Raw genomic sequence first — 21,892 nt, 5'->3', positions numbered from 1 at the left:
GTCGTTTCTTTTATTCGTAGAGTCAAGTTGAAACCTTTTACCCAATCAAAACAATGTAGAAAATTTGTTCGGATCACCAATACAAAAAAGAAACAAAATGTCAAAAGACGTCGATAAATGGATCGAAATAGCAAAACAGTGCAAATACTTGCCAGAAACTGATCTAAAAGTAAGGTTTATTTAATCAATTTATTGCTTATTGAACGCCATTTTTTATTCGGTTTGGCGAAATCATGTGATAAAATGTAATCATGATTTGCTGTGGGTGGGGAATCAAGTTTAACATGTTTAGCTTAAACATTTTGTATAATGTAAGAGATTAACATATAATAAACATTTATTGTATGTCTCAGTGGCTGTGTGACATGGTGTGTGAGTTGCTACTGGAGGAATCAAATGTGCAGCCTGTAAACACTCCTGTCACAGTGTGTGGGGACATCCATGGGCAGGTAAGGTGCAGTGGTCTCCGGTCGTTTCGCCCTAAAACCTGTTCGCCCTCGGTCACACTGAGTTGTCTCGCTCTTGGTTGTTTCACCCTAACAAGTGGGTTGTTTCGCCCTTATTCAATTGTAATATAATATAATGGTTTTGTAAATGTTTGTTCCGATCTGAATAGTATATGTTTAACATATATGGGAACTTAAGATTATTTGATTGTTACAAGTTTAATTATTGAGCAATTATAATTCGTTTGAATTTAATAGCAATTAATTAGTGGAAACATTATGATACATTATGTTAAAGGGACTGTCAATCACGAATGACAAAAATAGAAGTCTTGAATTACCGTATTTTTTATAATTATTAGTTTATATTGACGAAAAGATCACGACTGGTATGTTACATTACTTGAAAAAAGTTCATATTTTCAGTATATTTGGTAATAAAATTTCACGATGTGAAATCGAAAGTACATCGCAGAAATAGGTGACATAACGATATGCACACTAAATTATAAGTAAATAACGCTAGTAGATTGATCATTTTCTATATAAGATAATATAAAATTCACTACGCATGCACAATTTGCATTCCTGGGTTTATACCACTTGACGATGATGATCAATCTGCGGGCATTATTTATAGTTAACTGGTTTTTCAAGTAATGCTTTACCAGTCATATTATTTTAATCCATATTAACTAATAATTGTTAAAAAATACGGTATTCTACAACTTTTCTTTTCTACATCGTTGTATAGTCCCTTTAAAAAAAAATAAGTATCACGATTTATTAGTTTCAGGGATTTTTTTCCTTCTTTATAAAGAACCGGTAAACAACACTTTCCCAATTACGAAAAAACTACAAAATTCCCAATTGTTGCCAAAAAATTCCCAATTTAAATTTATTTATTTTTATGCCCCCCTTCGAAGAAGAGGGAGTATATTGCTTTGCTCATGTCGGTCGGTCGGTCCGTCCACCAGGTGGTTGTCAGACGATAACTCAAGAACGCTTGGGCCTAGGATCATGAAACTTCATAGGTACATTGATCATGACTCGCAGATGACCCCTATTGATTTTGAGGTCACTAGGTCAAAGGTCAAGGTCACGGTGACCCAAAATAGTAAAATGGTTTTTGAATGATAACTCAAGAACCCATACACCTAGGATCATGAAACTTCATGGGTAGATTGATCATGACTTGCAGATGACCCCTGTTGATTTTGAGGACACTAGGTCAAAGGTCAAGGTCACGGTGACCCGAAATAGTAAAATGGTTTCCGGATGATAACTCAAGAATGCATACGCCTAGGATCATGAAACTGCATGGGTAGATTGATCATGACTCGCAAATGATCCCTATTGATTTTGAGGTCACTAGGTCAAAGGTCAAGGTCACGTTGACCCGAAATATTAAAATGGTTTTCGGATGATAACTCAAGAACGCATATACCTAGGATCATGAAACTTCACAGGTAGATTGATCATGACTCGCAGATGACCCCTATTGATTTTGAGGTCACAAGGTCAAGGTCACGGTGACCTGAAATAGTAAAATGATTTACGGATGATAACTCAAGAACGCTTTGGCCTAGGATCATGACACTTCATAGGTACATTGATCGTGACTCGCAGATGACCCCTATTGATTTTCAAGTCGCTAGGTCAAAGGTCAAGGTCACAGTGACAAAAAAGGTATTCACACAATGGCTGCCACTACACTGGACAGCCCATATGGGGGGCATGCATGTTTAACAAACAGCCCTTGTTTATTTTTATTTTTTTTAAATGCAACTTTTAATTAATTTTCCTATGCAGCTCTATGGCTTGAACCTAGGTTAATATAATAGTGACAGCTTGAAAACACTTAGTTATCAATTTTAAAATATTTGGGAGCATAAAATCAAATACACCTATCTCCCATTTTGAGGCTTTCTCGACTCGATTTTTCCCAATTTTCAGGTTTCACGACTCAATTTTTCCCAATTGAACCGGTACGGGTACTTTTCCCAATTGGACAAAAAAATCGCTAATTTGGCATAGGTATGATTAGTTGATTTGCAAATTAAAATAATTTCGGGACCAATTACAATTACCAAACAAACTTAGAGCTGGAGACATCTGATCAGATGATTGGCTAATAAATAAGACAGAAACAATAAAAGAAGATATTATAAAGGAGTTATATTGTTTTTATAAACTTTAAGCTACTTTGCATCGTTTGATCTAGAGGCAGGGATCAAGATATTCGCCGAAAGAGTATATGAAAAGCATGCAACTTGCCTATGTCATCGTCATTCGTGAGTTTATATATCGACACGTTCTTATAGCAGGCGAATTGTGTATTTCCTGTGACTACAGTTATTGTGAATTGCATGTTAAACATGCGGAAAAAAGAAATCGTGTAATTCTTCCTCTGGGAAAGTCTGGGCTTTTAATTTGAATGAATGACGAATAAAAAATTGTAGTGCTTTATTTTTTAAGTGGAATCTTTTTTATGTTAATTACACTGCATCTTAATAGCTACAGTCGTTGAGATATGTCAGTATTGTAAAACTGCTCATCTATTATAATGGTCAAGTGGGGTTATTGTTTGTCGCACTACACATGCGTGAATGTGATGTACAATGGAGGCGCTAAAAATCTAGACCAAACTGGAAAACAACCAGAAGTCCCTGTTCACACCTACCGTTTCCCGCTGAAAAACCTCGTTGACACCTCCCTTTACCAGCTATCCGTAATCAATGTAAGCTGTCAATGTAGTAGTTTACTAACACAAACAAAGACAGTTTTGCAAATTGTATTAAAACATTTTTTTTAAATCTGTTGCTACCCATTCATATCTGCCATTGGGTGTCCTCTTAATGTTTCCTGTTTAATTGTCTGTTTAAGTCTTGAAAATAATCTAGTAAAAAACTGTTGAGTTAAAATTATCACTGATGTAAGGACCGTCTGACAAAATGACGGCGACTTAGTTGTCTGATTGCCTAGGGGAGAGAGAGTTTTGGATGAAGTTATTAAATATAAAATGAAGTCTGTATTTTGGTGTGATGTACTCAATTGTTTTCTGTTGATTTAAACTCTTTTAAATGAAATCAACTAGTGGAAATGTTATGGAGAACTGTTAGCCAAATATACATAACTGATTACGAGTGTGTACTACGACACTGTATTGAATGTTTTGTTGAGACGTGTGCATTCCTCATTTTCACCACTTTAAAGTTATCCAAAAATATGTAATATAAACAACTTTGTAGTTTGTTTTATTTCAAAGCATCTCTAGCATTGTAAGGCCTCATTTCGACGATGACGTACGGTCCACGTACCTGAATCAAAAGACAAAGAAACAGTAATAAAGATAATTTAATACTGTATTAAACAATATCCTATTCAGCTTGTGATAAGCTAAAGATAAATCTTTAAATCGCTATACGTTCAAAAACTATGGCGAAATGACCCAGGAATTAGGACGAAAGGACACAGGGCGAACGGGAAATAGGGCGAAACGACTAAGGGGCGAACGGAAATTAGGGCGAAACGACCTAGATTCAGGTGCAGTATAGCTTGACACACGAAGCGATGCACAATATTTATTATTCAAATATCACCCATATTATCCGAATCCCGTGTATCACGGTCTAATTTCAGATAATTTTGTGACAGTTGAGGAGACACACAATATTTTTCGTGACAGTGGCGGTGACGCATGATAGTTTGAGCGACAGTCGCAGCGACGCATTATATCTTCGCTGTCATTCTCAAACCTTGTAGCAACAAAATACCAACTTTTCAGGAGACAGAAAAAACAAACAAATGAAGCTGCAAAATACGGTATAAGCCGTAGAAACGTAAGTCATACTGATATTCAGAAATAGTAGCTACGATATTTTGTCACCACAGTTTTGTGAGATAAAGCAATTCGTCCTGATAGGAACCTCGGAGCTGCAAATATAAAAATGTTTTTGTCAAATTTGTTTAAACGAAATGACGTCGCTACGACTTCATGTGGAAAAAAAACAACAATCAAGCTACAACATTTCGTCACGTGGCTTTTTCAAGTGCTCTGGTTGGCGTAGAGCTACGAGATATAGCACAAAACACCGCCAGACAACATATATTCGGAAAAGACGGGAAAAAGTTTGAAAATTTTGGAGCTACGAGGTTTGAGAACGACAGCGACGATATATTTAACACGACTGTTGGGCGACCTACACAAGCGATAAATCGTGTTGAATATATCGTGCGTCGCCGCGACTGTCGCGAAAAATATTGTATATCGCTTCATTTGTTTGGTGTCGCCCTTGATGAAAAAAGGGCGAGATTATAGATGGCACTATCCGGATTCTGTAATAATACTACCTACAGCCACTGCCCCTACAGGTCTCTGGGAGTTGCTACTTGTAAAGGCTATTTTGATGTAAACTTGCAGCATGTGTAACCAAGCCAGAAAAATTACCGACACAATGGGGATTGAACCAGGTACCAAAACAGGCAGACACTACCACATGGCTATAGAAGCTAGCTCATATAGAAAGTTGGCTAGATTGAACTTTACCGGTACAAAGTTGCGTACCACTATCAACAAAGTGGGTATTTTCGGGCGGTAGCCCCCGATATTAAGGAAATATATCGGATGAAAGAATTATTACTATTAGGTTTTCCTTTAGGTGTTAGGTGTTGCGCGCTTAGCAACAATAAAATTATAGGCTTTTCCATTCTTTTTGAAGTACCAGTAAAGTTAAATCGTCCCAGCAAGGCAGTGTAAGTTTTACTTATAGGAAACCCTACTACACGCCCTGGTTCTTTGTGAATTCTCTGAGCTTTTATTAGTACATGCGTACAACTCAGAGTTCTTCCTGTTAACCAAATTTTTTAATGTCAAAAAATTATGTCTCATATGTCTGTAAAATCGAGTTCAATCAACCTACCGGTAATACATTGTCACAAACACAATACGTGTTATAATCGGCATCAATTGGCCAGTCATACATGGAAAAATACTCATAACAAAAACTTTCACAAAAACTGTTTTCAAACAGAAAGCAGAAGTTTTGAATTAATGATTTGTTCTATCTTACAGAGATTCCCGAGAAAGTTGATGTATTACCGTACCATTGCTTGATTAGACACGAGTTCTTTCTCGCAGAGGATTCCGGAGAAAATCAATAGCATATTTTCAAAATCAAATACATGGCTTTTTCCATTACAAAAACTTACACAATTTCATGAACCGTTGATGTTATTGAAACTTTGGATTAATATCATTACTATTCATGCACAATATATCATGTAAGTTGTTTTAATTTTGGCATTCATGATATATATTATCTCAATTTATCTGTTAGTGTTTGTTTATGCTAGAAAATAGTTTATGTTGCTTATATTACCGATTCAAGTGCAGGCCAGAATCTAGGTGGCACGTTTCTATGAAATACAAATGTATCTTGTTACCAGATGCAACTGAGTTACTCCCAGCGACCTGAATGGTCAAAAGCTGGGAGTTGAATTATTGCAACTACTACAGGCCCCAGTCCTTTTGCAAAATTATTCCAAGAATTTCTTCTGCCACCACATCTAAGGGACGCCTGAATCTTAGGGATGTCTGATACACATGGTGGTGTTTTTTAAATTGGGCATGAATGTAACGCAGCCAGACAAATACCTGATCACATTTAGAGATCAAACACGGAACCTCCCGGTTCCGAATCAGACAGACACTCCAAGTCACTAAAATGGCTAGCTCATATAGCAAGGCAGTATGAGTTTTTCGTTAATAACAGAACCCTACTACACCTGGAATCCATGTGATACTTTTATTTGTAATACAAGCGACATAACATATCCACATTATTCTTAATCTAAAATTGTTGGGCATGTGCAAAAAGCAACATTTGTTTTCTTGACATGCGCAAACATTCAGAACCCAGGAGACTTCGTTTAGTTTTGCTCTGGAATTCAAACATGTATTTAAACAATTCCTAAATATATGCATAATTTGTCCAGAAAATACTTTCGAACGAGTTCACACACTCACAAACATAGAAAGAGAAAAAAATCAAAGTGATGTAGTGATAGAATTAGGCAATAAACTATTTCTTTAATAATAGCTGTGGGTGTAAAAAAAATTTAACAATATATCAGTTCAGCACTTCTTTATTAACAGAACTCATTGTGACAAATTGTGAAATTGTTCTCATGTTATATTTGTCAGAGAACCTTCAGCAGGATTTGAGAAAACCAAATTTCAAAATGGAACCAATGTCAAGCATATATTTTAAATAAGGTTGAATTTTATAGAATTCTTTCATGCACAATGTTTTTCCAGCACTTTCATCATGTCAAATATTTTCAAATAGACTCAAAACTGCAAGGCTGCGTATCGACATATTATAAATATTACTTTTTCTGTTTTATTTCATGTTTCAGTTTTACGACTTAATGGAGTTATTTCGCACGGGTGGTCAGATGCCAGATACAAACTACATATTTATGGTAAGATTCTTGTATTAGTGTTTTTACGTTTTATGTTTTAAGTTAATTATAAAATATATAAATGAGGGAGTTACATGTAGTGCCTACCATGTAAGCAATGTCTACCTTATCATCAAAGAGGGGGAAGGGTATTCTTCTGAATTTAATATAATGGCCTACTTTTTAACTCACCTGCTGAGCACAACTTGCCCATGTTGACATCTTGAGTTAAGCTTCAAGTCTACATCTTCCTCAATCATAATTCGGCCCTGTTGTAAAGTTGGTCACGTTGGGTCAAAAATTTGGTTACTCGGTAAATTAAGAAAAAGCTTAATTGCTTTTAAAGTTACATTTGTTAACCCAATCTACTTGAAACTTTCACTGAACAAATTTTATTATGATTTCTTCTATAGTTCCGGTCCATTTGAAAAAAAAACCTTGGTTATGAGGCTGGGAAGTAAATCAGTTTTAGTACCCTTAAAGTTTGTTTTTTGACCCAATTACCAGATCATTAATTAACACAAAAACATTAGAAAGAAAGACAATGTGTTGTGATATCTCTGCTGTGTTAAAAAATGCCTTCCAAAAATGACTGGTACATCACAATTATTTATATATTACTGAAATATTTGTTTCTTCCCTGAAATGTTTTGGAAATAGCTGATTGCTGTTCATGTAACACTGGCCTTTGTTTTCCACCTACCAATCCCCCTACCAGATAATTGTGCACTGAAATATTTCTTTTCACACCACCTATACCTATATTTCAGGGAGATTTTGTTGACAGAGGCTACTACAGTTTAGAGACATTCACCTTATTACTAACACTCAAAGCAAAGTAGGTATACTTGTCAAAACGACAAACTAATGTAACGTTCTTTCGGTGAATAGTTGAATTGCTACCTATAAAGTCACATTGTCGCCTTTATTTAATGTAGAAAAAGATGCAAGCATTCTAATAAGGATACAATCTTAAATTCAATGATACAACAATTATCGAAATCTCACATTTTTGAGCCTGTCAGATTTTGTTGTTCGCCTTCTTTTTTCCATTTTTAGCTCACCTGAGCACAACGTGCTCATGGTGAGCTTTTGTGATTGCCTTTTGTCCGCTGTGCGTTGTGCGTCGTCAACATTTGCCATGTTAACTCTCTAGAGGCCACATTTATTGTCCAATCTTCATGAAATTTGGTCAGAAGATTGGTCTCAATGATATCTTGGATGAGTTCCAAAATGGTTACGTTTGCTTTAAAAACATGGCTGCCAAAGGGCGGGGCATTTTTCCTTATATGGCTATTTATGGCTATAGTTAAATCTTGTTAACACTCTTTTATGGTCTGATCTTCATGAAACTTGGTCAGAAGATTCATCCCAATAATATCTTGGATAAGTTAAAAAATGATGCTGGTTGGTTGAAAAACATGGCCATCAAGGGGGCTGGGCATTTTTCCTTATATGGCTTTAGTAAAACCTTGTTTACACTCTAGAGTTCGAAAATGATTTTGGTTGGTTGAAAAACATGGCCGCCAGGGGGTGGGGCATTTTTCCTAATATCGCTATAGTAAAACCTTGTTAAGACTCTAGAGGCCACATTTATTTTGGATCTTCATGAAACTTGGTCAGAAGATTTGTCCCAATGATATCTCCAATGAGTTCAAAAATGGTAACCTTTGCTCGAAAAACATGGCTTCCAAGGGGTGGGGCATTTTTCCTTATATGGCTATAGTAAAATTTCATTAAAGGGATGTTTTCACGCTTTGGTAAATTGACAAAATTGAAAAAAGTTGTTTCAGATCCGCAAATTTTCGTTTTAGTTTTGATATTTGTGAGGAAACAGTAATACTGAACATTTACCATGCTCTAATATAGCCATTATATGCATCTTTTGACGATTTTAAAACCTAAAAATTATAAAGCGTTGCAACGCGAAACGATTGAATAATTTGGAGAGTTCTGTTTTTGTCGTTAAATTTTGTGAAACTACGAAGATTGCTTTTATAAGGTATAAAATACGTTAAGAATGTGTACTCGGCGGAATAGCTCAGTAGGCTAAAGCGTTTTTACTTCAGGACTCTGGCAGGACTCCAGGGGTCACTGGTTCGAAACCTGCTCCGGGCAATGTTCTTTTCCTTTTTTTAATTTTATTCTTGATTTTTTACTGGTGCTTTTACGATCCAATGTTTACATTTATCAATATAAAGCATTTAATGAATAAGTTAAAAAATGCCAAAATCTGTGAAAAGGCCCCTTTAACACTCTTGAGGCCACATTTATTGTCCAATCTTCATGAAACTTGGTCAGAAGATTTGTCTTATTGATATCTTAGATGTGTTCCGAAATGGTGACGTTTGCTTGAAAAACATGGCTGCCAAGGGGCGGTGCATTTTTCCTGATATGGCTATAGTAAAATCTTGTTAACACTCTAGAGGCCACATTTATAGTCCGATCTTCATGAAACTGGGTCAGAAGATTCATCCCATTAATATCTTGGATGAGTGAAAAAATGATGCCGGTTGGTTGAAAAACATGGCCATCATGGGGGCGGGGCATTTTTCCTAATATGGCTTTAGTAAAACCTTGTTAACACTCTAGAGGCCACATTTAATGTCCAATCTTCATGAAATTTGGTCAGAAGATTGGTCTCAATGATATCTTGGATGAGTTTGAAAATAATTATGTTTGCTTGAAAAACATGGCTTCCAAGGGGCGGGGTATTTTTCCTTATATGGCTATAGTAAAATCTTGTTAACACTCTAGAGGCCACATTTACTGTCCGATCTTCATGAAACTTGGCCAGAAGATTCATCTCGATAATATCTTGAATGAGTTTAATAATGATGCTGGTTGGTTGAAAAACATGGCTGCCAGAGAGCGGGGCATTCTTCCATATATGGCTATAGTAAATCCTTGTTAACACTCTAAAGGCCACATTTATTGTCCAATCTTCATGAAAGGGGTCAGAAGATTTGTCCCAATAATATCTTGTTATCTCAGGTGAGCTACTTTGGGCCTTTCAGACCCTCTTGTTTTCTATTTTTAAACTGAAGATTATCTTATTTACTGGGGATAAAAGAGAATTCCTGAACATCATATACAAACAATGAAAGGAAACAATTGATGCAGTTATAAAGCTTTCCTAGCCCATACTTTTTATGCCCCCGGATCGAATGATCGGGGGTATATTGTTTTTGGCCTGTCTGTCTGTCATTGTATATGTCACAAACTTTAACCTTGGTCATAACTTTTGCAATATTAAAGATAGCAACTTGATATTTGGCATGCGTGTGTATCTCATTGAGCTTCACATTTTGAGTGGTGAAAAGTCAAGGTCATCCTTCAAGATCAAAGGTCAAATATATGACTTCAAAGCGGCGCATAAGGGGACATTGTTTGTCTGACAAACACATCTCTTGTTTTTGGTAAATCCATGAAATAATTTCAATGAAAGTTTTCAAAACCACCATGTCTTCATATGGATTGTATGCCTTTCAGGTGGCCAGACAAGATTGTTCTATTGAGAGGAAACCATGAGAGCAGACAGATTACTCAAATATATGGCTTCTATGGTATATTGTTTGGTCTTTAACCCTTTACTGCTCAGAAACGCATTATGACACTTTGTAGTCTCTTGGAAAATTGAAGACCTTTTTACATATGAGCCTTGTTCTGGGGAAATTTTTCTGAATGCATGTGTGTAAAGTGTCTTCCCAGATGAGCCTGTTAAGTCAACACAGGCTAATCAGGGACAACACTCCACTTATATGGCATTTTGTTGAAAGGAATTCTCTACTACATCTACATCCAGTGTTAGTCAAAAGTGTGCTCCCTGCTTAGCCTGTGCAAACTTCACAGGCTAATCTGGGACAGCACATTATGCACTTGCATTAAGCCCAATTTCCCTGAGCTTGGCTCAAAGTCATATTAAAACTGTTGGTTTCCATTTTCAGATGAGTGTCAGACCAAGTATGGGAACGCCAATGCATGGAGGTCGTGTTGTAAGGTGTTTGATCTACTCACAGTGGCTGCTGTAAGTATCTCCAATGCATGGAGGTCGTGTTGTAAGGTGTTTGAGCTGCTCACAGTGGCTGCTGTAAGTATCTCCAAATGCATGGAGGTCGTGTTGTAAGGTGTTTGATCTACTCACAGTAGCTGCTGTAAGTATCTCCAATGCATGGAGGTCTTGTTGTAAGGTGTTTGATCTGCTCACAGTGGCTGCTGTAAGTATCTCCAAATGCATGGAGGTCGTGTTGTAAGGTGTTTGATCTACTCACAGTGGCTGCTGTCAGTATCTCCAAATGCATGGAGGTCGTGTTGTAAGGTGTTTTATCTACTCACAGTGGCTGCTGTAAGTATCTCCAAATGCATGGAGGTCGTGTTGTAAGGTGTTTGATCTACTCACAGTGGCTGCTGTAAGTATCTCCAAATGCATGGAGGTCGTGTTGTAAGGTGTTTGATCTACTCACAGTGGCTGCTGTAATTATCTCCAAATGCATGGAGGTCGTGTTGTAAGGTGTTTGATCTACTCACAGTGGCTGCTGTAAGTATCTCCAAATGCACGGAGGTCGTGTTATAAGGTGTTTGATCTACTCACAGTGGCTGCTGTAAGTACTTCCAAATGCATGGAGGTCGTGTTGTAAGGTGTTTGATCTACTCACAGTGGCTGCTGTAAGTTTCTCCAAAGGCATGGAGGTCGTGTTGAAATGTGTTTGATCTACTCACAGTGGCTGCTGTAAGTATCTCCAAATGCATGGAGGTCGTGTTGTAAGGTGTTTGATCTACTCACAGTGGCTGCTGTAAGTATCTCTAAATGCATGGAGGTCGTGTTGTAAGGTATTTTATCTACTCACAGTGGCTGCTGTAAGTATCTCCAAATGCATGGAGGTCGTGTTGTAAGGTGTTTGATCTGCTCACAGTGGCTGCTGTAAGTATCTCCAAATGCATGGAGGTCAGGTTGTAAGGTGTTTGATCTGCTCACAGTGGCTGCTTTTAGTATCTCCAAATGCATGGAGGTCGTGTTGTAAGGTGTTTTATCTACTCACAGTGGCTGCTGTTAGTATCTCCAAATGCATGGAGGTCGTGTTGTAAGGTGTTTGATCTACTCACAGTGGCTGCTGTAAGTATCTCCAAATGCACGGAGGTCGTGTTGTAAGGTGTTTGATCTGCTCACAGTGGCTGCTGTACGTATCTCCAAATGCATGGAGGTCGTGTTGTAAGGTGTTTGATCTGCTCACAGTGGCTGCTGTAAGTATCTCCAAATGCATGGAGGTCGTGTTGTAAGGTGTTTGATCTGCTCACAGTGGCTGCTGTAAGTATCTCCAAATGCATGGAGGTCGTGTTGTAAGGTGTTTGATCTGCTCACAGTGGCTGCTGTAAGTATCTCCAAATGCATGAAGGTCGTGTTGTAAGGTGTTTGATCTGCTCACAGTGGCTGCTGTAAGTATCTCCAAATGCATGGAGGTCGTGTTGTAAGGTGTTTGATCTGCTCACAGTGGCTGCTGTAAGTATCTCCAAATGCATGGAGGTCGTGTTGTAAGGTGTTTGATCTACTCACAGTGGCTGCTGTAAGTATCTCCAAATGCATGGAGGTCGTGATGTAAGGTGTTTGATCTGCTCACAGTGGCTGCTGTAAGTATCTCCAAATGCATGGAGGTCGTGTTGTAAGGTGTTTGATCTGCTCACAGTGGCTGCTGTAAGTATCTCCAAATGCATGGAGGTCGTGTTGTAAGGTGTTTGATCTACTCACAGTGGCTGCTGTAAGTATCTCCAAATGCATGGAGGTCGTGATGTAAGGTGTTTGATCTGCTCAGAGTGGCTGCTGTAAGTATCTCCAAATGCATGGAGGTCGTGTTGTAAGGTGTTTGATCTACTCACAGTGGCTGCTGTAAGTATCTCCAAATGCATGGATGCCGTGTTGTAAGGTGTTTGATCTGCTCAGAGTGGCTGCTGTAAGTATCTCCAAATGCATGGAGGTCGTGTTGTAAGGTGTTTGATCTGCTCACAGTGGCTGCTGTAAGTATCTATAAATGCATGGATGCCGTGTTGTAAGGTGTTTGATCTGCTCAGAGTGGCTGCTGTAAGTATCTCCAAATGCATGGAGGTCGTGTTGTAAGGTGTTTGATCTGCTCACAGTGGCTGCTGTAAGTATCTCCAAATGCATGGAGGTCGTGTTGTAAGGTGTTTGATCTGCTCACAGTTGCTGCTGTAAGTATCTCCAAATGCATTGAGGTCATAATGTAAGGTGTTTGAGCTGCTCACAGTGGCTCATGTAAGTATCTCCAAATGCATTGAGGTCATGTTGTAAGGTGTTTGATCTGCTCACAGTGGCTGCTGTAAGTATCTTCCAAGCTATGTGGATAAAATTCTGTGTTTTGATAGAGAGCTTTATTGGTAATAGTCAAGTTATTAATGTTTTTTCAGTCTTCATGTTGTTAAAAAAATCTTTATCATGCCTAAACTTAAGTACTTAAGCTAGTGCGACGTGGATAGAGGGCCTTATGGTGAATATTCACCCTATTGTGTTTTTGGTCCAATTGTGATTTATGTGATTGCTATGGTTACATCAATATGTTACAACTTCAATCCGAATCCTGCTCAAAACCCCAAAAGTATTAAATCTAGTTGGATGAAACTCTGTTTGTGGATAGTGGGTCATATGATGAACATGCAAGTTATTTATTTTTGTCAGACCAACATTGTGGTTGCTAAGAGTACAGAAATAAGTAAATACTAAAATTTGTATCCTTTCAGAACTACAGAGTTATTAAGCTGAGTCAATAAATCTTATAAAAATCCAGTTCTTTACATGAACTGGGTATGGGACCGCGGTTCTGTATGTGGCAATGCTCTTCTTGTAAATATGTTCAATGATGGATTATAAATAAATAGGTGTTATATTTATGGGTTTTGTCAACTTCCTATATAGATGTTTTATAAAAATGAGTTATGATGTCTTTGGTGAGCTGTTGTTAAATAATGAATTAATATTCCTTGTTTTGTCAAATGTCCGGTTATAATGAAAATATATGACTTTAGTAAATGGATATAATGGATTGTTTTATGTTAGTAAAAAATATTAACAGTTTGCAAACCCTTATAAATCTTTATAGTTTACAATCAGTCTGAAAACATACTACCAATACAGGACCCCGGCTGTCAACATATGGTACATGTTAGCCTTTAACCTACTACCAATACAGGACCCCAGGCTTTCAGCATATGGTACATGTTAGCCTCAAACCTACTATCAAACATGCTGTGTTATCATTCCAGATAATTGATGAGTGTATACTGTGTGTGCATGGGGGCCTATCTCCAGAGCTGAAGACGATTGACCAGATACGGACCATTGAGAGAGCCCAGGAGATACCCCATAAAGGAGCCTTCTGTGATATCCTTTCTGGAAATTTGTTCCATTTTAAAAACATGACTGAGTAATATATTAGCTAATGAGTGGTAATACGTGCTTTTCTTTAAGAAGAGTCTTGTGGGCTCTAGGAAAACTGGGCTTAATGCATGCATGTATAGTCTAAGACGCACAGGCTAATCAGGGCTGATACTTAATGCCAAGACTTGATTTTTCGTTTTGAAAAAACAAATACCTAAATCTGCATCCATGATTTTTTTCCATTTGTAAAAATTTGATAGAAACCATAACCCGGGTTATCAAATTTTAATGCATTTGTTAAATTACCTCAGTTTTATGTTTTAGGACTAATTTCTCTATATTCATAAACCTAATTTTGCTATGAAGGGATAGAAGGCTGAATTCTGCTGAAGTGGATAATACTTTGTGATGATTTTATTCACTGTTAAATTCACGGGAATGATCAAATCTATGTGCATTAGAAAATTAAGCATGGTTATATGAAACCAAGCGGTATTGGTGTTTTTTTTTTCACCATGTTAGGTGAAATTGGGCCAGGCTTTGAAAAAAGTGGCGATGTTTTGACTAAAATTGGTAAATTGGTTTAGTTGTTTTTTGTTAACAAATATTAATACTAATCAGATGAGCAAAAGTTTTTTTCAATATAATATTTACTAAGAATCCAGTTATAGAGGTGGAGAGGAAGATTATATTAATGTTGTGATATTTTTTTATTGTTGAAATCTTTAACAGGGAATTATAGGTCGTCATTTGGGGAAAATATATACATTGTTCCCTATGACATTGGGAATCTGGCAGAAGTTTGGCATTAAAATATATACATTGTTCCCCATGATATTGGGAATCTGGCAGAAGTTTGGCATTAAAATATATACATTGTTCCCTATGACATTGGGAATCTGGCAGAAGTTTGGCATTAAAATATATACATTGTTCCCTATGACATTGGGAATCTGGCAGAAGTTTGGCATTAAAATATATACATTGTTCCCTATGACATTGGGAATCTGGCAGAAGTTTGGCATTAAAATATATACATTGTTCCCTATGACATTGGGAATCTGGCAGAAGTTTGGCATTAAAATATATACATTGTTCCCCATGACATTGGGAATCTGGTAGAAGTTTGGCATTAAAATATATACATTGTTCCCCATGACATTGGGAATCTGGCAGAAGTTTGGCATTAAAATATATACATTGTTCCCCATGACATTGGGAATCTGGCAGAAGTTTGGCATTAAAATATATACATTGTTCCCTATGACATTGGGAATCTGGTAGAAGTTTGGCATTAAAATATATACATTGTTCCCCATGACATTGGGAATCTGGCAGAAGTTTGGCATTAAAATATATACATTGTTCCCCATGACATTGGGAATCTGGCAGAAGTTTGGCATTAAAATATATACATTGTTCCCTATGACATTGGGAATTTGGCAGAAGTTTGGCATTAAAATATATACATTGTTCCCCATGACATTGGGAATCTGGCAGAAGTTTGGCATTAAAATATATACATTGTTCCCCGTGACATTGGGAATCTGGCAGAAGTTTGGCATTAAAATATATACATTGTTCCCCATGACATTGGGAATCTGGCAGAAGTTTGGCATTTAAATATATACATTGTTCCCCATGACATTGGGAATCTGGTAGAAGTTTGGCATTAAAATATATACATTGTTCCCTATGACATTGGGAATCTGGCAGAAGTTTGGCATTAAAATATATACATTGTTCCCCATGACATTGGGAATCTGGCAGAAGTTTGGCATTAAAATATATACATTGTTCCCCATGACATTGGGAATCTGGTAGAAGTTTGGAATTAAAATATATACATTGTTCCCTATGACATTGGGAATCTGGCAGAAGTTTGGAATTAAAATATATACATTGTTCCCCATGACATTGGGAATCTGGCAGAAGTTTGGCATTAAAATATATACATTGTTCCCCATGACATTGGGAATCTGGCAGAAGTTTGGCATTAAAATATATACATTGTTCCCCATGACATTGGGAATCTGGCAGAAGTTTGGCATTAAAATATATACATTGTTCCCCATGACATTGGGAATCTGGCAGAAGTTTGGCATTAAAATACATGTATATACATTGTTCCCCATGACATTGGGAATCTGGCAGAAGTTGGCATTAATATATATACATTGTTCCCCATGACATTGGGAATCTGGCAGAAGTTTGGCATTAAAATATATACATTGTTCCCCATGACATTGGGAATCTGGCAGAAGTTTGGCATTAAAATATATACATTGTTCCCCATGACATTGGGAATCTGGCAGAAGTTTGGCATTAAAATATATACATTGTTCCCCATGACATTGGGAATCTGGCAGAAGTTTGGCATTACATTCTTACCCCAAAATAAATTTTATTTGTTTAAAAAAACTGTGTCAGAATGTATTACTTCACTACACTGACCCTTGGTCATTCCTTCACTGCTATGTACATCTTGTATGGTCGGACCCTGAGGAAGTGGACACCTGGGCCATGAGTCCGCGCGGTGCAGGCTGGCTGTTTGGGGCCAAGGTCACCAACGAGTTCGTACATACAAACGGCCTCAAGTTGATATGCAGGGCCCACCAACTGGTACATGAAGGTAAGTTATAAGAAGTTTATTATCCATTGGCCCTTGGTTTCTAAAAAATTCTTAGGCCTTAACCCTTTACCACTTAGATATGTATTTTTATGTTTGTGTAGTCCCTTAGAAAGTTATATTTTATTTTTTTACCACTTAGATATGTATTTAAACATATGTGTAGTCCCTTAGAAAGTTATATTTTATTTTTTTACCATTTAGATATGTATTTTAACATATGTGTAGTCCCTTAGAAAGTTATATTTTATTTAAAACCTTTCTTACTAGATTCAAGTTTTTGAGGCTTTATTTCAAACTTTAAGTTACTGATCAGCAGCAAACTTCATAAAACCTGAGCAGACTGCGAGTTACTTGCAGGCTGTTCTGGTTTTATGCTGGTTGCAAAAGCCATTTTCACTTTGCTTGTTATGTGAGAAAGGGTTAAATGTAGTTTAGTAATAAGGCTGTAGTTGGTATTATTGTATAAAGCTTATTAAGGAAGTTAACTTGAAGTACATGAGCCGCAATCTGGGAAAACTGGGCTTAATGCATGTGCCTTAAGTGTTGTCCCAGATAAGACTGGCCCTGTGCAGTCCACACAGGCTAATCAGGGACGGGCCCTGTGCAGTCCACACAGGCTAATCAGGGACGGGCCCTGTGCAGTCCACACAGGCTTATCAGGGATGGGCCCTGTGCAGTCCACACAGGCTAATCAGGGACGGGCCCTGTGCAGTCCACACAGGCTAATCAGGGATGGGCCCTGTGCAGTCCACACAGGCTTATCAGGGACGGGCCCTGTGCAGTCCACACAGGCTTATCAGGGATGGGCCCTGTGCAGTCCACACAGGCTAATCAGGAACGGGCCCTGTGCAGTCCACACAGGCTTATCAGGGATGGGCCCTGTGCAGTCCACACAGGCTAATCAGGGACGACTCTTTCTGCTTGAATGGAATTTTTTCATTTAAAAGAAAGAACCAATCTAGGTGGAAAGTGTTTTCCCTATTTGCCTTAGGGCACTGAGACTTTACGCACATACATTCAGACCAAATTATCCAGATTAATGCCCATATTACCAAATAGTCCCATATTTCTTAAAAAAATCACCCTACTGAATATTCTTAAAAAAATTGACAAGTAGATGGTATTGTATAAAATAGTTGTTATGTTTATATTAATTTCTCATATAATTTTCATGTTAACCCTTTCCCACTCAGTAGCAAAGTGAAAAAGGCTATGTGCAAACAGCATTAAACCAGTACAGCCTGAGAGTAACCCGCAGTCTGTTTAGGTTTTATGCTGTTTGCTGCTCATCAGTATCTTAGGGTTGGAAATGAAGCCTTTTAAGCTTGAATCTAGTTGGAAAGGTCTTTAACTAAATTTAACTTTCTAAGGGACTACAAAAACGTCAAAATGCATATCTAAGTGGTAAAAGGTTAATCTTGTTGAGTGTCTACATGTACAGCAACATTTATGAACACTTGCATTTTGTAAAACAGTTAGCTTAAGCCTATTCTACATTACACTTAAAATATTTAAGCAATCTGGGGATAATATGTAACAAAATTAACGTGCATTATCTGATTGAGCCTTGTTCTGTGAAAGCTTGAAGTGTTGTCCCAGATTAGCTTAAGAAGAGACTCCCTTTAAATGAAAAATACTACTAAAGCTGGAAGTGTTGTCCCTGATTAAATTAAGAAGAGACTCCCTTTAAATGAAAAATACTACCAAAGCTGGAAGTGTTGTCCCTGATTAACTTAAGAAGAGACTCCCTTTAAATGAAAAATACTACCAAAGCTGGAAGTGTTGTCCCTGATTAACTTAAGAAGAGACTCCCTTTAAATGAAAAATACTACCAAAGCTGGAAGAGTTGTCCCTGATTAACTTAAGAAGAGACTCCCTTTAAATGAAAAATACTACCAAAGCTGGAAGAGTTGTCCCTGATTAACTTAAGAAGAGACTCCCTTTAAATGAAAAATACTACCAAAGCTGGAAGAGTTGTCCCTGATTAGCTTAAGAAGAGACTCCCTTTAAATGAAAAATACTACCAAAGCTGGAAGAGTTGTCCCTGATTAGCTAAAGAAGAGACTCCATTTAAATGAAAAATACTACCAAAGCTGGAAGAGTTGTCCCTGATTAGCTTAAGAAGAGACTCCCTTTAAATGAAAAATACTACCAAAGCTGGAAGAGTTGTCCCTGATTAGCTTAAGAAGAGACTCCCTTTAAATGAAAAATACTACCAAAGCTGGAAGAGTTGTCCCTGATTAGCTTAAGAAGAGACTCCCTTTAAATGAAAAATACTACCAAAGCTGGAAGTGTTGTCCCTGATTAACTTAAGAAGAGACTCCCTTTAAATGAAAAATACTACCAAAGCTTGAAGTGTTGTCCCTGATTAACTTAAGAAGAGACTCCCTTTAAATGAAAAATACTACCAAAGCTGGAAGAGTTGTCCCTGATTAACTTAAGAAGAGACTCCCTTTAAATGAAAAATACTACCAAAGCTGGAAGTGTTGTCCCTGATTAGCTTAAGAAGAGACTCCCTTTAAATGAAACATACTACCAAAGCTGGAAGTGTTGTCCCTGATTAGCTTAAGAAGAGACTCCCTTTAAATGAAAAATACTACCAAAGCTGGAAGTGTTGTCCCTGATTAGCTTAAGAAGAGACTCCCTGTAAATGAAAAATACTACCATAGCTGGAAGTGTTGTCCCTGATTAGCCTGTGCTAACTTCACAGGCTAATCTGGGGCAACACCTTAAGCACACGCCTTGAGTAAAATATTCCCAGAACATGACTCAATTGGTAATAGAGGAATCAAAATGAAGTAAATGTGCAATATTCTACAAAAAATAATGTCGTTTTCCAGTAAGTTGTAACCCAATAAATGTACATTATCTAATTACTATCCACTTTCAGGTTACAAGTACATGTTTGATGACAAGTTAGTAACCATATGGTCCGCCCCAAACTACTGCTACCGGTGTGGAAACATCGCAGCCGTCATCGAGTTTAAGGACGCCACCACCCGAGAGGCCAAACTGTTTAAGGCAGTCCCTGACCAGGAACGTGTAGTGCCAGATAGAAACACCACTCCATACTTCCTTTGAGACTGAACTGTGATGGCAATTATTGTTAACTAGAAATAACTGATTTTGATTAATTATTTTTTTCATTATTGCAGTCAGTAGAATCACCTTTTCCCACTTCCTTTTAGACTGACTTGCTCTTGACCTGTATTTGCAACAAAATTATTAGACTTGAGTCTAAGGATGAAGTACACATGTATAGTATTTAAATGGGAGTATTAAATAATTGCTTTAAAATTGAGTAAAACCTGGCATAAACTGCCTCTTTCTACATCATTTTTCATGTTTAACATTTTGACATCACCATTGGGAGCCTGTGGGTATTCAATCACTGGACATATTTTCCTTTGTTTTATTAGCTCGGCTTTTTTCGGAGAAAACCTGAGGTTTTGTAATAGCCAGCTCGTCCGCCGTCTGCCGTCCACGTTGTGCTAAAACCTTAACATTGGCTCTCAAGTCAAAGTGCTTCCACCAACAACTTTGAAACTTAATATGTAGATGCACCTTGATGAGTTCTACACGCCACACCCATTTTTGGGTCACTATGCCAAAGGTCAAGGTCACTGTGACCTCTAAAAAAAAAAATTCTGATAAGCTTTCATTATTCAAAACTGCATCCGCAGCCAAGCGTTGGCACCCGTTATGGGGTGCTCTTGTTTATTTTTGTGTTTAGGTCTTAGTATGGGTTGGTGAATACAGAACCAGGAAATTACTGGCAATGGTTCAAAGATATAATTGCATTGTAATTATTGCTTTTTTGCGCCAAACATCTGTACCAGGGTTTCTCTTTGCGTAAAACATTTCTTTCGTAACGTTGGATATGCCCTTGATAAATTGGCCTGATTTTTAAACTTTATTTACAACATAGATTTTTATTTGTATGCAGAAAAGCTTTCAGCAACTGGAATTCCTTAAAGCCAAACAATCATTAATTTGTGTGGTTATTGAAGCCTTTAAAGTGAGTGGTATCGGGTATGCACGCAGCAGGAGGTCTATGTATGTTTTGTGTACAGACATTTTAAAATGTATAGAAGTACATTTACTGAACATGACAACTGTCGCCTTTTCATTAGTAACAAAATTTGAATGCATGTGTAAAAGCTAATAAGGAATCAAACAACATTTGCCTGAGTCAGTCAGTACATAGTCCTGACACTAAAATAAAAGTAAATGTAAGTGCATATATACACTTTTTGTTTGAATCAAATGGTCTTTGGCCAGGTTTGCGAACCAACTTACAAAATATGTTGGTATACATGAAATGCTATATCATTTCCCCATTGTCATTTGCAATAGTTGTGTTGAGTGCATTGTAATTATATTTCAATATAAGTGTTTGACCAAACTCCCATATAAGTGTTTGACCAAATTCCGGTAATACTCGTTGGCATTGCTTTGTTTGCATGTAAAATTGTACAACTGGATATGTTCATAAAGTCTATTTGTTAGATACATGATGTTTCCACTCTGGTTTTATCAATTGAAATACTAAACATGATCAAATATTGTAGAGACATTGTTTTACCTCGTAATAAATATATACATAAATTACAAAAAAATATATGCTTGTTATTAAGTTCTTCAGCTTTATATGAGACTCATTCTGTAAAAGCTGAGCTTAACACATTTGCAGTCCACACAGGCTAATCAGGGACAACACATACGCATGTTTAGAGTTTTTTGTTTAATCCTGTACCACTTAGATACGTATTTTGATGCATTTGTAGTCCCTTTGAAAGTAAAATTTAATTAATTACCTTTATTTCTAAATTCAAGTTTTGAAAGCTTCATTTCCAACCCTTATATACTGATGAGTTACTCGCAGGCTGTTCTGGTTTTATGCTGGTTGCACATAGCCATTTCTACTTTGCTTCTGAGTGGGAAAGGGTACAGTCTCTTCTTAAC

At 37.3% G+C, this 21,892-nt stretch overlaps 1 protein-coding gene across 1 annotated transcript; it reads left to right on the top strand.

Moving 5' to 3' along the window:
• Nucleotides 1-3: 3 nt before the first annotated feature.
• On the top strand, nt 4-21,548 carry LOC127837541 (serine/threonine-protein phosphatase 6 catalytic subunit). The gene is made up of 9 exons (XM_052364719.1): nt 4-169; nt 354-449; nt 6,867-6,932; nt 7,682-7,749; nt 10,404-10,477; nt 10,859-10,938; nt 14,181-14,300; nt 16,780-16,927; nt 19,818-21,548. The coding sequence occupies exons 1-9, from the start codon at nt 98-100 to the stop codon at nt 20,006-20,008; spliced, it is 915 nt and encodes a 304-aa protein (XP_052220679.1). The 5' UTR covers nt 4-97; the 3' UTR covers nt 20,009-21,548.
• The last annotated feature ends 344 nt before the right edge of the window (nt 21,549-21,892 follow it).

The sequence above is a fragment of the Dreissena polymorpha genome, chromosome 7 (assembly GCF_020536995.1).
Source record: "Dreissena polymorpha isolate Duluth1 chromosome 7, UMN_Dpol_1.0, whole genome shotgun sequence".
NCBI lineage: Eukaryota > Metazoa > Mollusca > Bivalvia > Myida > Dreissenidae > Dreissena > Dreissena polymorpha.
This window is presented reverse-complemented; position numbering and strand designations above follow the sequence as displayed.